Source organism: Gallinula chloropus (assembly GCF_964237585.1).
Source record: "Gallinula chloropus genome assembly, chromosome: 11".
NCBI lineage: Eukaryota > Metazoa > Chordata > Aves > Gruiformes > Rallidae > Gallinula > Gallinula chloropus.
The window spans coordinates 21,106,021-21,121,882 of NC_140096.1; the positions used below are offsets into that span (position 1 = coordinate 21,106,021).

Here is a 15,862-nt window from a genome sequence, read left to right on the forward strand (position 1 = left end):
ATGTTACAGCCTGTGAAAAAGGAAAACAAAAAGGGGCAAAGGAAAAAAAAAAAACCCAAAATGTATGCTCGTTCCTCACTCTTCCCTCAGCACTGTCTTACCCTTTGCAGAGGCTTCAGAGGTGTGAACACATCCTGTTTACATCTGCCGCAAGACGGAGATGCTGAAAGGAGCACAGAGCTGAGGATCAGTTAGCGGTGGCACCCGGTACAAGGAGAGCTGCCCGCAGTGGGAGACAGCCCCAGCATGGAGGGTCTGCCCGTCTACCATGGGGCCATCACCCGTGAAGCTGGGGAGAAGCTGCTGCTGGCGACGGGCACCGATGGCAGCTACCTGCTGCGGGACAGCGAGACCATCCCGGGAGTCTACTGCCTCTGTGTACTGTGAGTACAGCCAGCCCCGTGCAGCTGCCATTGCCTCCCTGGGGTGCCGGGCAGACGAGGGCAGTGGGACTGGGAAAGGGCTGCCAGGGAGGGCTGGTCAGTTGGTAGTTGATTTCCAACCTTCACATCTGCAGTACAGGGTGTCCCTGCACAACGGTGACAAAATACATCCTAACATTACCACTTGCAGACACCTGTGAGACTTGGGGCACCTTCACATTGACTTAAGGCAGAGGTGTGGATAGAGGGTATGGGATCCTTTGCTGAGCGGAGAGGAGTACGTTTTGTCTTGCAGACCCCACTCTTTCTACAGGCATAAAACAAGAAGAGAAAGCAGGCCTGGAGCACGTAGGACGAGCGAGGTGGTGTGGAGAAGAGCCAGGCAACTTGGCTCAGGATGGTGTGTGCTGCCTCTTTGTGCTAGACAGTCCTCTTGCATTCTGCCTGCTGTCTTCTGCTTCTGTAATGTGCTCATGGGTGCGCTTCGTGACATCCCCAGTGTCCCCTGGCAATGGTAGGGTAGCTTGGATCGCTGTCATCCAGAATGTGCCTTTGCTTCAGGATGCTCCCGGTCAGGCTCTGTGTCCCATGAGCCATTTGGCTTGGAGTAAATTACCTGTAAGTACATGAAATACTAATGTGTAACGTACTAAGTGGTCATGTTTCATCAAATAGGGTGAAAGGGGCAAGATTTGATGGGATGCTCTGTCAGAGAGAGGGTAGAGAGGTTTCCCAGAGAGAGCTGGAGGAGTTTATAGTCAGAGAACCTCATTTTAATGAGGCAATTTAATTACCCTACTTTTGGCAAAAGCAGAAGTCTCGGGAGTCCTGGGAGATAACGCTGTACATGAAGTACCACTGCAGCGAGAGAACAAAGCTGTGCCTACCAAGACTAAACAGACACTCGCACCTCACATCAGTAGGAGAAGGAATACAAGAGAAAACCGTTTTAGGGCCAGTAAGAAATCAGCTAGCAGAGGGCACTCAGGTACCTGGCAAAAAAGCAGAAGAGGAAGAGGAATCTGAAGTCAAGTTATCCCCAAATGTCTTGAATACGTTTCCAACAATGTGTAGTGAAGCCCTGGGTGAGCATTGTTCTACCCCCGTTGTAGACCAGTAATTGGAGGAATGCAAGAAGGTTACAGGCAATCCAGAAATACATGACCTTCTTTTCAGGGAAGATCTTTGTGTCAGAAGATGGATTCTTTCTTCTCTCATGAAATCAGAAGGTGAACCAAGATAGACGCTACTGCTAACAAATACCTTAACAGCCAGCAGAAAAATGGGAAATTAGAACCGTCTTGAGTTAAAAGAAAATGGAATAGACATAGTGAGAGGTAAGGAGTGCTGTGATTCCTGTGATGGGGATAGGCAATAAAAGCAGAATCTTTTTTAAATAACCATCAGAGGAATGGTGATACATCTCCTTTACATTCAGAAGTCATTCAGTGCAGGCAAAACACCAAAGCATTAGAGAGGGTCAGGCAGAATGTTACAATGCTGAATAAAGCAGAGAATCCTAAAATTAGCCCACCGTTAGTCGAAATCAGGGTGTAGGCATCTAACAAAGTCTTTCATCTGCACACAATCAGGTGGGATTTTTTGCTGTACTCGTGGTAATTTATGTCCTTCAGAAGAAGTTTCATTGATGAAATAAAATATAGAAAATGAAAATAGGAAGAACTGCTCACTGTGAAGCTCTGCAATCGTTGGAGGAAAAGAAAGCCTGCTTTGATAAGAAACAGAATCCTACCTAATTATTTCTGGAAATTATGGGCCACTCATGTCTTCATGTTACATTGCATTCAGACATATACATGATTAGCAAATAGGTAAAAGTAAAGACTATTACTGATGAACGTTATGCAAGCTTCACATAAAATATAGATTCTCAATACATTTTTAAAAGGAAAATTTCAATAGCATCTTGGATAGATCCAGATAAAATATTAAATGAAAAATGTTAGGATGAGTATGGTCTGATATAGACGGAAAGATGGCTGAAAAACGCCCGCACTAAGCCTTGGTTCCAATACTACTTAATATTTCTACGCATGAGAGCTTTGGTAAAAACTAAGAGGCAAACTTGGTGCTGTTTTATTCACTGTTAAAGAAAATAAAAGAAAGAGTAAGTACTCCTCTGCTTTTTCATATTTCCTTATAAATAAATAATGGAAATGATTAGGAATAGCAGTTATTCAGAAATTTACATTTTGATTCAGAAGCGGAGCTGAAGGACGCTGTAGCAATACGTAGGTATCTCAAGAGTAGGCAGAACACATGTATTTACTGGAATTACCTTCAAAACATGAGAAATGAGCTGGTCAGATGTTGGGTATATCACAGTAAGTATCAGAGCTAAACACAAACATTCACATCTTTCCAGTGAAAATTCCTAACAGAAGTGAGACAGTTTCATACTGCCAGTGATGTTTCTGTTGCTGTTAGAAAAGAAAAAGAGAAAAATAGACCAGTGTTCCAAAACCAAAACATGTTCAGTTTGTCTTCTTCCCCCTCTCCCTGCACCTCCCTGGAGTTCTACAGCCCCCCAGCCCCCTGGACCCAAGCTGCCTTAGGGATCTCTTTTGTTCTTGCCACATGGTAAGAAGGGAGTCGTCAAAATTAAAAAGCACAATTCTGATGAAGAGAAACATAATATTTATTGAAGAAGTCATTAAACAAATAGCTGGATGGCAGCGCTGGGGTCAGCTTGCACTCGCTCTGCATTTCCAGCTCTGGTAATTGCTAAAGTCCTGCAATTGCCACTGCATTGTTTTGGCTCCAGCAATGCCTCATTTTCCCAAGAAAGTGACTGAGTTTGTAATGCTACCCCACACCCCACTCCCCCCATGGACACCCTCAAAAGGCCCTAACGTATTTGGCCAGCCCTTGAGCATCCTAAGGCACATAATAAGGGAGGCAGTGTTCATGGTCAGGCTCATTCGCCTTTTGCTTTTCCAATTAAGAAGTGGAGCCCTGACCTTTAAAAAGGAGAAGTGTCAAAGACTTCATGAATCCCTTGCGACTGACACTGATTTTACAGGGCACACATAAAAGAGACAGGTAGTAGCATAAAACTTGACCTACAGAGATGGGTAACTGCTGCAGGCAGGCCCCTGTTGTTGGAGCACTTGGCTAGAAAACTCTGCTTTCTCTCTTCTTTTTTTTTTCTCCTAAAGTATTGCTTTATCTTCTCAGAACGCCGCTTTCTGCTGTCCAAAGTCATGATGCACATGGGATGCCTACAAGCCTTCAAAGGCAGAGAATGTGTTTTGGTGTGGCTGTGGCAAAGCGCAAAGAACCCACTTTCATAAATATTTTAACACCACAATTAAACTAGGCATGGAGGAGTAGAAAGGTTTTGATTTGCAACAGTGTCCCCTTGGGGCTCTTGCAGAGGTGCTGCCTGCAGATTTTGGCTTCTAATGTCTTCTAATACTGGATGCTCCCAAGATCTTCATTGTACAAATACCGCTGTTAAACTGACCAGATACACTTCAAGGATGTCGTTCATCATGTTTTGAATGTGCCAACAGAAAAACACAATCTTTTCCTGGAAATTTTATAGGGTTGCATTGAAGAGCCAGAAGGTTTTTCACTGTTCCTGAAAACTGGGCTAGAAGAAATGCATATGCTTTAAAAAATGTGCACGTTTTACCTGTAAACATGTCAGACACCACACGCAGTATGCCAGGTTTTAGTATCCCAACCTGATTGTTTCAGGGAGCTTTCTTTACTGGTCTGGTTTCCTCTTTGCTCAATATCCCATTTGACATTTTTAGCACCCTCAGAAATCCTCTGCGCACACCACTCCTAATGAAGTCAATGGGGGACCCAGGACACAATAAGGGTGGCTAGCCTGAGAAGCAGCCTCTTAAACTGTGCCTGGAAAATGCATAAATAAAATGCCCAAGAGTGCCAAAAGCACTGCTATTCCTTTACCCATATATGAGCACACACACAGCAACAAGCAGCTCATGCCTGAATTGGCAAAGATAATGCATTAGTAGTTTGGGACTTAAAATTCATATACTTGAGAATACTTGGGATGTTAGTAGCTGTTTCAGGCCTTCAAATAAGCTAAACATGACATACTTGTCAAACTGTTATGTTCAGATTATTTGTTTAAAACCAGCCATTCATGTACGGTGCTGCATTCAATTTGCAGAGGATAATCAAAAGCTGGAAGAGAAAGCTGTTTGGAGCTTTTGAAGCAACAGTAATGGCAAGAGGGATAGGCTGCAGACCTATCAGGTTCTATGTGTGCTGGTTTTTTTTCTGTCACCATAACCACAGTGCACAAGTTCAGGCAACGTGCCGAAACCTTCTGGTGCGGCAGATGTATCAGCTGTGCAGCATGAAGGTGTAATGCAGGATCACGAGCCAGCCTAACTTAGCATTTCTTTTGTTTCCCATGTAATATTTTTGATAGAAATGGCAGAATAATTGCATTTCTTATAACACTGCACATTATAATCATCATCATTTAAAGTGTAACTTGGAACAAAAGCTTCTCTCTGAGGAGGAGCCCCTCGATTCAAAGTTGCTGTTGTAAATATCACAAACTATTTTCAGCTTAGAAAAAAGTCTTCTACAGCACAAAGGTAAATGCTACTGGGGTGAGTATTTCAGCTCCCTGCTAATCAGAGAGGGACTCACCTTTGCTGAGAATCATTTGGCTAATGGCCTCCAGGTATTCCGATGGCTTTTCTTGGAAAGATATTAGGGAGGTAGACAGCTGGAGCAGTGGGTAACCACCGTGCCAGTGAATCTGTAAGTTATCGAATGGGCACCACTGCTGGATAACAGAACCTAGATTAGCTCTACCCTGGTTTTGCAGGCTTGAGTTCTGAGGATTTAGCTGAAGCGGTGATTTCAGGTTCGTGGATTTTATGGTTCTGCTGTGCCTACCTTGCTCTGAGAGAAGCAGGAAATGTGACAGGGAGCTACGCTGAATCACTGCAAACTAACCCAGGAATGTTTCACAGAAACATGAAACAGTTACATTTGCAGGGCTATTGACAGTGTATTATCTAATGCAGTTCCTTTGAGTTTTGCCCAAGGTGAAAGAAATTTCACCAGATAACCTTATTTCATGAGGTTTTGCCTTTCTGAGATACTGTTCTGGAGGACATGGTAACTCATGAAGTTTAGTTACTGCCCCACCATGAAGTAATTTTCTTCTACTTACCACCAAAGATTTGAATCAATTCTCATTTTATTTCCAAATTTGAAGAAATTCCTCTTTGAAACATTGCTTTTGGCTGACATCACTTTGTACTAGACCAACAAAAACTGCTCAAAAAGGGTACACACTTGCTCATTAGGTAAATTGGCAGCGTCGCTGCTCATGATTAGGAGTGTTCAATTGTTGCTGACAATCTTCCACAGAACTCTTCCACAGAAATTCAGTGGCCCATCACCAGATCTGACTTGCTCTTGCAGGCTTCTGTAAACTTCAGCAGAGAAAAGATAGTGCACCTGCTTTCTAATGCTGTAGCATTATGGTAAGCTAACAGTAGTTAGAGATTCACTATCACAGGCAAAGGTTTTGCCACAAAAGTTGTTGGTAAGGGAATCAGTGTACACTCAAGTGGGTGTGTACAGAGTGCTGCTGTGAGTTAAGCCACAGTAACTCTGTTGGGCTTTTCAGATGTTGTAAACACTGATTTAAACTGTTTTATTCACTCTTGCTGATATAGAGTTCCTATCTTGCCCATCATCTCAATGTGAATGCTATTTCTTCAGCTTGGGTTAGCTGATGGGTGGTAATTGCTAAGTTGCTGTACCTTGATTGTATGCCTCAGACCTAAATAAGGCAGGAACCAGGCTGCTTGTCAAACAGAAAAAGCAAATTCCATGACAAACTGAGGAGCTACAAGCTTAAATAGGACTTTCTCCTACATTAAATAACAAGACTTTTTAGCCTTTCCATGATTAATAAACCAAGCATAAATATAACAATTCAAAAAGAAAAAGAAAGAATATGGAAGAATTTTAAGTGGGCAGCTGGATTGACTGCTTCATCCTTTTAGAAGCTGTCACCTCTGTGGCAGAGGGGAGGGCATGCAGCTCAGGGGTACCCTGGGCAGGAGACACCTTGATGAGCACATGTGTGAACTGCCATGGATTTCCCCTGATTTCAGGAGGATTGGCTGTGTGGTAACCATCTCCCACCTCTGTAGCTACTGGGGTGCCTGTGCCACCATTCCCAGTTCAGGGTTGCTCACTGGGACACTGCCTGAGGTTGGTCCCTCTGACAGAGCATTCAGGAACTGATCCACAGCCTGCACCAGGCAGCTCTGGTGAGGCAGAAGGGTCTGTGTCCTGACCTCTCATGCTCAGTACGTTGCCTGCTGGGTGCCACCAAACTGTCACTCCAGAAGTACAGAGGCCCCATGAGCTCTGCTGTAGAACTCCTCTCCATAGTATTAAGTAGTTTCTAAGCATGATCTCAGTTTGTGAGATGGAGTTTGTGAATTCCTTTTCACATGAGAGAAACTGTGCCACAGGTAGCTCTGGGGTCTCAATGTGAGGGGCATGAGAATGGATTTTGATACTATCCCGTGTTACTCTGCATAGCCGGCTGACTTGGCTTGCATGGCTGAGGGATGTCTCCTCCTTTCACACATCTGCTTTCAAACTGCCCATCTATTCTATTCCTGTCATTTTCACCCCTCCAGTTCAAGCCTCTTCATGCTTCACCTCTGATATCCCCTTCCTTACCCATTTAACTTTACTCAATTAGTTCAATTTTCATTGCTCTTTCCTTGGCCAGTTTACCTAGACATGGATCCCTTTTTCTTTCCTTCCACACCTTCCCACCCAGTCCTACTCTTCCTTTCCAAGATGCCCAATCTAAATCACCTTCTGGTTTTTCCCCCTCTAATCCAGGGTAGGCAACATATATACATCACTCATGGCTTGAGACTGTGGACACTTAGCTGAGTGCCCACAATACTGTGCCTGACTGGCACAGGCACAGTGCAGCTACAACTGCTAACAGCCTTTAGAGAGCATCTTGGTGCAGCTACAACTGCTAACAGCCTTTAGAGAATGCCTTTCTTGCAGCCCAGACAGCCGCCACTGCTTTCTCTCAGAGACCGCATGAGATACACCGTCAGCAGTCAAATTTTACTTCTCACTCTAAGAACTGGGCAAGACCCCAGCAATTAGATTTTTTTTTTTTTAACATGGGAAAAGCAATGTTTTTCCTACCATGTCTCCTTTCCTGGCGCTTCTGCAGTCTCCATCCCTGAATACAGTTGAGGCAAACACCCAAGAAACAAAATTTCAGTCTGAAATGTGGCAAAGTCGTAAGAAGCTGAGTATGGGCAGTATCTAACACTCAGGACCACTGTTTAGAGGCCACACAACTGGCTGCTTCTTAAACTGTATTGCAAGGTAAGATCAGGATGCAAATATAGCAGGTAAGAAGAGCTGATTGGTATAGTGCAAAGACATCAGCAGAGAGAGCTATGTAAAGAGGAAGAAATGGATGTCATTTATTGCTGACATGGCTTTGCCCTGTCTCTCTCTCCTCCTCCTTTATATTTGTTCCATTTTGGACCCAGAAATAAATACAAATTAGTTTAATAAAATTTCCCAACTGAGATAGAAAACATTTGGAAATTATGTTAAAATCTACCGTGCAGCTGAAATGTCCTGGTTAATTTTAATGTGCCGCATGCGGCCAATATCCTCTGGCTATTTCAATGGTGCAGAAGATTGTAATTATTCACCTGTTAAAGTAAATACGGCTTTAACAAGTCTGATCAGAGTTGAAAAGGAGGAGTGGAGAGGACAGGTAGACAGATGCTGTCTCAGTATGTCATCTGTGAATGATGCCTTTGTAGCTCTTCGGAAGGAATTATCTAGCTATAAAGAAAAAAGCCTGTAATATGGAGGGGACTGGTTCCTGTAACAGCAACTTTTTCTAGATTTTTCCTTTGACAGAGTTTTCCCAGGGATGATATTACAACAAAGACTGTGCTACTGCAGTTCCCAGCTGGTAAAACACACCCTTTGTTATGGAGATGAAAATATAAGTGAGATGACATAAAAATATCATCAGTGGTGACCAAACCAGTCTTTCATAACTGCTATTCCAAACTGTCCTTAAAGCAAAGGCTGTTTTCTGCTTCCCCTCATCAGCATTTTGACATTTTTTGCCTTTGATCAAAAATTTATAGGGCCTCCTTGATCAAGCTGTTAATTCATGATTGCTCCTGTCCCTTGAGCTTCGCTGGCATGAAAGAGAAGCTTTGCAGTTGTGAGTAAGGCTTGTGGCCATGTTCCAGCCAGATGAAGTGATGGGGGAGCCCTTCATTGGGTCTTTGCCTGTGTGTCAAGATCCGGTCCTTCTCCAAGATATGTCCTTCTCTCAGTGACATATGACACCTTGATTTTGTCCAGCAGAGAGAGGAGTTCAGGTCATCAAACAGACTTGATCTGTATCTCATTGGGTAAAGGCTTTAAAGCACAAGCTGTGTGAGGTGTCCCAAGTAAGTAGCACCACGCCCAAGCCACATGGTTTTTCAGTTATGGCTTTAGCTATGTGGCCACACCACATACAGCAACATCATGTCATACTAGCAGCGTTTTCTTCCATGAATTGAATAGCATGTAGAAAACTGAGCTGTTCATTTATGGTGGCTGTGGAATAGCTCATCTCCTGAGACCTAAGCTCCAGTAAATTCACTTTTCCACCTGCTTTTGCCTGATGTTATGTATTTTGCTTTTGGACAGGAATGTTCTGTACAGTATTCTTTTTAAATTTTCTATTTAATTTGTGTTTTAAGAGAGACACCTTGACCTTCCTTCAGTTCACAATAGTCTCAGTTAATGTTGGATAGTTTAAATCATAAGAAACATTCTCACGGGGGACTGTGCCCATGTAGCAGTGAAGAGAACTTGGCTCATCATAATCATGTCACTTGCACATGGAAAGTAAAAAGCACTTTGAAGTGGTAATGAAGTAAGTTCCTGCTGCTTAACAGAAAGTTTTGATAAGATCATATTCGTTGGGAGAGTACTTGTCAGAAGAGCTGTAAGACATTTTGTGGAAACAAAGATCCCAGTGGAAAGTAGCTAGATGGGAAGATCTAGCTGTTCACCTTAGCAGAACGTGTCCTCCTTCCTCTGTGCATTGAAGAAGGAGGTGTGGTGGTCCTGGGCCATCTCCCAGCTACACAGGGGCTGTGTTTACTGGTGGCTTCAGAGCCAAGAACAGGTGACAAGATTGCATTTTTCAGCTTAAGCATGGTGAAACCCTTCATACCTCTGTCATCCCTCCTCTGGGAAATAAACGTACGTTTGCCTGGTGAGTGGAGAGCATCACTTGTCCCTCCCAAGACTGTGAGAGCAATGTCAAGCTCCCCTGTTTTCCACACTGTGCTTGAAGCATCCATGTTCCCAAATTCGTGTTCTTTTGTAGCTTGTGGTCTGAGCTATCTTTTGTGCTTTCTCTGGGTTCAGCTGCAATATTTTACAGTGGAATTTGTTTAAAAATGGAGGACAGGTGTCTGTCTTATACCTCTCCCTGCTTTGGCCCTGAATATTACTTTATCTGTCCTCTATTTTTTTGTTTTGTCCAGCTCAGCAAGCCTTTCTGTCAGAGTGCTGAAAGCCAACCGACATTTCAGAGTCAGGGTAGCACCCCAGCCCCTCAACCACTTCAAGTCCTGCCACCTCTTAGGTAGAACAAATGCCAAAAGAAACAACAGACGGCTGCTTTCCAGTCAACTGAGCCATTTGTGGATAAACCAGATTTTTAAAAAGACTGAAGCAGTCAAAATGCTTTGGGACAACCAGGACGAGCATGGGTAATGTGTACAGTGTGTTACTGAAACCAGGGGTGAGAGATACTTTTATATATTGATTCTGTTGGTTTTCAGGCTTGAAGAAAATCATGCTGGAGATGTTCAGATACCTTCTTCAAAGTGAGGGGACAGAATGTCAGAACCTTTCTGTGTTTCTCAGTACATTAGGGTCTGTAAAATCTTAGTTTCAGTCCCCATGTATTGGGTGGGTGCAGGAAAACTCCTGGTGATTTCTAAATAGAAAAGATTAACGTGAACACCAGTGACTTGTGACAAGCTGACAACACAGGGATAGTTCGCAGAGGTTTAAGAAGGATGTGATAACCTGTGATAATCTGAGGGCCATAACAGGAGATACTGGATTTCCTGAACACAACTGTATCCCTTGGCTTGAAGCATGTGCTTTTCAAGCACTGGGCTTGAGTGGCCATGGTACCATGGCATGGACATGAGAACAGTGATGTCCTTCCACATCCTTCCTGTGTCCTGCAGACACAGCAGGTTGCACACACCTCTTCCCAAGGATCCTTTCAGGGTCTGTCCGAATCCTTGGTGGCCTGCAGCATTGGAGCTTTCTGGGGGAAGAAATGGGGTATGGTGGCTGTTTTCCTCCTTCAGTCTCCATGGAGCAAGCACAGCCATCCACATCTCATGTCTATCCCGTTCCAGGTCCGGAGTTGTGTCTCTGGGCAAAACGCTCCCTTGGTTAACACAAAGAATAGATGAAGTTGTGGTGGGGTTGTGGTGCGGTGTCTGGCATATTCCTGTACACCAGGAGGAGGAATTTGTCCCTGCAACAGTCCTGAGGGGAGGGAATGGCTTTGTATCTTCTGCCTCCGAATTTAATCACAGTGGGAGTCGAGGGGTGGGGGGGGGATAGCTCACAAATCATGACAGGTGTTTTTGCTCCTGCTTCGTGGGGTTATAGCAGTGTGACAACCGTTAACAACTTCCTGCTCGGGTAAATTATATCAGACACTGCTTTGCAGAGGTTGCTGTAATGACTTTTTAACAAGAATTTATCCAGGAGCCATGACATGGAGCGTAAGTAATTGCAATCATACGGTATCTGTGTCATCGGGGGGTTCTGCTATTTTATAGTAACTACTGTAATACCACGTATAGTTTCAAAGGAATATAGGATTTTTATGCTTTTTTAAGAATAAGAATGGATTCTGCAGTAGGGAATGGCCCCTAAAATCCTGCTGAGTATTCATGTATATCTATGTCATAGGAAATCCACTCTTTCTTATCTGATACCATCTAAGCTAATGTTGCACCCAGAAACTGCTATGAATTGTCTCTGCTTCTGAGTTAGATTTTTGGGTAGTGGGATAATAATCCACCATGTAAATCATTTGCTATGTTGGGTTTGTAAAAGCAGCAAGACTCACTCTGAACATGAGTATGTCTTGTGCTATCAGTGCAGGACTCTATTCTTGAAAGACTCAGATTTAAAAAGATGGAAGATTCAGTATTTGTGAATTAGGAACGTATGGGCAGTGCAAAGAATAATTCATCTGGCTTTTCTGGGTCTATCTTCCTAGCCACACTCAGGCTACTGCTTCTGGGAACATCTGCACGTAAATCAATCAGGAACCAGTAACTCTGTCTGCCAATAATACACCTGTTTTTGCAGGGAAGTGTGTCTGGTGTGTGTCAGTAAAAGGAGGTCACTAAAAAAAAAATAAAAATTAAAAAAAGCTGAGGCAGGAATGAAAGAAATGTCACCTAACCTAGAACAACTGCATGTTGCTAAAGGAGATCCGAGCCAGACCAATCCCTCTCGCTCCAAAAGGACCCAGTAGGTTGAACACCACTTCTGAACCGCGTCTTGGTTTTGTTACCCACCCAGAGCCTTTGTGGATGGATTTAGGAAGGAATGTTAGCAGGTGAACTAACACAAGACATAGTGTTTGTATCCTAAAATCTGACAGTAGAAATGAGTAATAAATACCTTCTGATTTTTGTTTGTTTGTTTGTTTTTTCCCACAGTCATCAAGGTTACATTTATACCTACAGAGTGTCCATGACAGAAAGCGGGTCCTGGACTGCTGAGGTGTGTACTTCTCCCTTCTCTTTGGAAAATGTCTATATCCTGTTTGATATTCACATTGATTTAATGAAATATGTTCAAATTATTCATGTTTCTGCATAGTCTGATTTTCATCGAAGGTAATCGATCTTGAGTGTGCCCATCACTAAGATGTCTTGGTGCCACTTCTGACAGTCTTGAACTCATAAATGAATTCCCTATTTCATTTCAGCTGTTGCATAATGCAGTAGTGCTTTATTTTGCATCATTTTAAATGGCAAAAATATCGTGTTTTTATAATTTGACAAGCACAATCAGTTCATTTCTATCTCATGCACCATTAATGTCAGAATATTTGAGAAAATTACTACCGTGTTTTAACGTTAATTCTTCTCCAGATTAATTCATCATTGGTGCAAAGCATATATAGGGCAGACAAAACTTGATACGAAATATATTTTCCTCCATCTGATAAGAAACAGATAATTCATGTGTAGAATAGCACCGTTTGCAATACAGACAATTATTTAGGTTGATGGAATTGCAATGCTCACTGTATTTCTTTCACGAAGGTCTTGTTCTTTGGCTGGATAACCAGCTTTCTGTTTGCACGTTAATGAACACTGATTACAAACATGAAATAATTTCTAGACAGGCATAATTCCTTGGCCATTATTATAATAGAAGTGGCTGCACTGCTCTGGAAGACAAGACAGCTTCCCGGGGTTACTCAGAAGCAGATTAGGAAGTAAAAGGAATTTAGATTACTGTGGAGTTAATAATTATCTGTGTCACCCTTGGGAACAGTACCTGGGAGGGATCAGGACCACCCCCCCCCCCCCCCCCCCAGATTTGCACTGCCCAAGCAGGAGGGTTTTCAGAACGGGATGGGGTTTGCTGTGCACCCTGCATGCCAGGGTGAACACTGCATCTCAGGAGTGATGCCAGGACCCCCAGGGACCCCACCTGTGGAGGATGATTCCCTTCCTTTAAGCAAAGGGAAACTTTTAAGTAAATGTTACTTAGCCAACTCTGACCTCAGCTGTTAGACACAGAAGATCCAACCTATCCCCATGCAACGTGCCTCCAAGGCCAAAACAGGCTCCAGCTGCAGCTGGTACTTTCCTGACTTGGTTTCCTTCCCTGTGGCTGGTTAGTCTTTGCACAGGCTTGGATCTCACCTGGCTTTCAAGGACTCAGCAGGGAAATTAACACAGTGCTGGTAAACTCCCAGGTGGTGTGAAGCCTCCAGCCGGTGCCTGTCAGGCAGGATTTAGCCCATGCCTGCAGGATGAGAGCTGTGTCCCTCAGGTGGGACTATGCTGGCAGGACCTGTGCCTGTCCTCCCATGACTTTGGTGGGGAGGAGTAATTATGAGAATGCCCTGAAGGGTTTAACAGAAACCCTGGGATTTTTAGTAAAAGCTGATGCAGTTTCTGTCACAGTGTCTGAGAAGATGCTAATGTCAAAAGATAGAAAACCTCCCACTTTTAATAAACAGGTGGGATTTTGCCGCTGCCTTTGTGCAAGAGATAAAGAAGAATACTCAATGAATGCACAAGCTCAGGGAAAGGTTTGCAGAGAGGCTCTGTCCATGCCCGAATTTAGTGGTGTAAAGAAAGTGCCAGCAGCTCTCTAGATAGTCTTACTGTTAGTTCCTGGCTGGAAGTAGCTTACAGAGAAATCCCAGGCTGCAATAAATCAGGGTCAGAAATAGTGAAAGATCAGTTGAGAATTTGCCTAATAAGCATGGCAGGCTGTGGGCTTCACTTGTGGTGATTAAGAAATCGTTCCTCTTCCAGCCTCCTATCACCACGCTGCTGGACACTGCTCATAGTGCAGGGAACCCACAGGAGCCCAGGAAGGAGGGGACCAGAGTGGCTTATTTGAAGCTGGTACATCAGGGGGTCCAGGTGAAGGGCTGGGCCCTTCCCAGGGGGTGCATGTGCGTTTCTGGGAGCAGTGCTGCTGTGTGAGTGCCCAGCCCTTGTCTCACTTCTCACCCTTCGTTCGCCTTTGCAGACAGCGCCCGGCGTCCACCGGAGGCTCTTCCGGAAAGTGAAGAACCTCATTTCCGCCTTCCAGAAACCCGACCAAGGCATCATAACACCCCTGCGGCACCCGGTCGTCAACCACGCGAAAAACAAACACCCCCCAGGTACTCACGGGGCAGAGGGAGCCTCCTCTGCAGCTGACCAGAGCCCTCCATGGCGGCAGGGGTGGAGGTCTTAGACTTACTCGCACCTTTGACCCGAACTGACCTGCAGGCTGGTATTGCCAAAAATCTGCCCTACCTTTGCTACCCTGCAGCCAGCTGCTGGTGCTGAGGGGCTCACTGGGGATCCAGCCTGCCAGCGGGATGGAGGAAAGTCAGACTTCCAACGTGACAAGGAAAAGGATTGGCAATATGCATTGCTGAGTGCTACGCTGGCAGGGGTGACCTGCCCTCCCCACTCCTGGAGGTACGAACCCTCTGAGCTCTCCATTGTCTCAGTGCTCAGACCTAGTCATGTATCTTTGTGAAGATTTTTCTTAGGGAAAAATAAAGGGGTAGACATTTGACTTTTTTTCTAAAAGAGGATTAAATAAAGCAACTATTCAATAGTACAATGCCCCCCCCCCCCCCCCGCCTTTGTACTTTCAAGTACAAAATATTTTCACTTCAAGATGAATTATTAATCAATAATTAGTTACTGATTTTACATTACATCATTACTTAACTTTGGGCTCTGCTTTGCTTTATTCTGGTTGGTCTTTATGCAGAACTGGGCAAGTCACCTTCTATAGCCTTAGGAAAGTTGTCGATATCAATGTGTCCTTGCCTTGGGTGGGCTGTACGTCTGTCATTCACACAGTTCCTGAAGAGATCCCAGAAGTGGCCCCATAAGGATCCCTGCTAAGCCCTGTAACTCACTCAGCAAACGTGCCCATCGCTGTTTGGATGTACAAAATTTGTGGTTCACACGCATGATGAACCAGTCACAACTGGTTCAGTGGAGAACATTGTTCTTCGCTTCGAGAGAGTCTCTGGTCTTGAAACAAACCATCGTGTGTACAGTTCTAAAAATTAAATTATTTTTCTATGACAGTTTTGCAGCTTTTCTTTCCCTGGCTGTGTACATCCCCACGCTGCTGCTGGGCTCCTGGAGGGGAGGTTGGACTCCACAGGACCCATCAGCTGAGCAGGGCAAGGATGTGGCTACCAGAGAACCTGGGGTATGTGCCTTTGACACAGCGTTTAAGGAGCACAATGGCACCGTCCTGCCTGACGTGGCAGACAGTAGGAAACACTTTTGAACAGACCAGATGCCCTACAGCCCCTTTCTTTAGGAGCTCCTATCTCTGCACTGCAGTCTAAGGATGGTAGATGTGGTCTGGGGTCTGGGTTTCTGGCAGGCTTGTCTGGGAACTTTGGGAGGGACCCCCACCCAGGGCTTGGCCTTGCTCATGTGTGCTCAGTCTGCGTGAGGGATGCATCTGGGTCTGGCTGGTAGGGCTGGGCCATCTATAGTCGCCCTTCCAGCAACCCCCATCCTGACTGTCCAAAAAATGGTGGTGCTCCAGTACTCCCTGCCAAATGACATGGCTAACAATGATTGCAAATGGACTAAAAAATATATAAA

The 15,862-nt window shown here is 44.4% G+C and overlaps 1 protein-coding gene across 1 annotated transcript; it reads left to right on the forward strand.

Moving 5' to 3' along the window:
- Window positions 1-246: 246 nt before the first annotated feature.
- On the forward strand, window positions 247-14,477 carry SH2D1A (SH2 domain containing 1A; the record flags this gene model as incomplete). Its single annotated transcript, XM_084269023.1, has 3 exons — window positions 247-383; window positions 12,200-12,263; window positions 14,262-14,477. The coding sequence occupies 3 exons, from the start codon at window positions 247-249 to the stop codon at window positions 14,469-14,471; spliced, it is 411 nt and encodes a 136-aa protein (XP_084125149.1). The 3' UTR covers window positions 14,472-14,477.
- Between the last annotated feature and the right edge of the window lie 1,385 nt (window positions 14,478-15,862).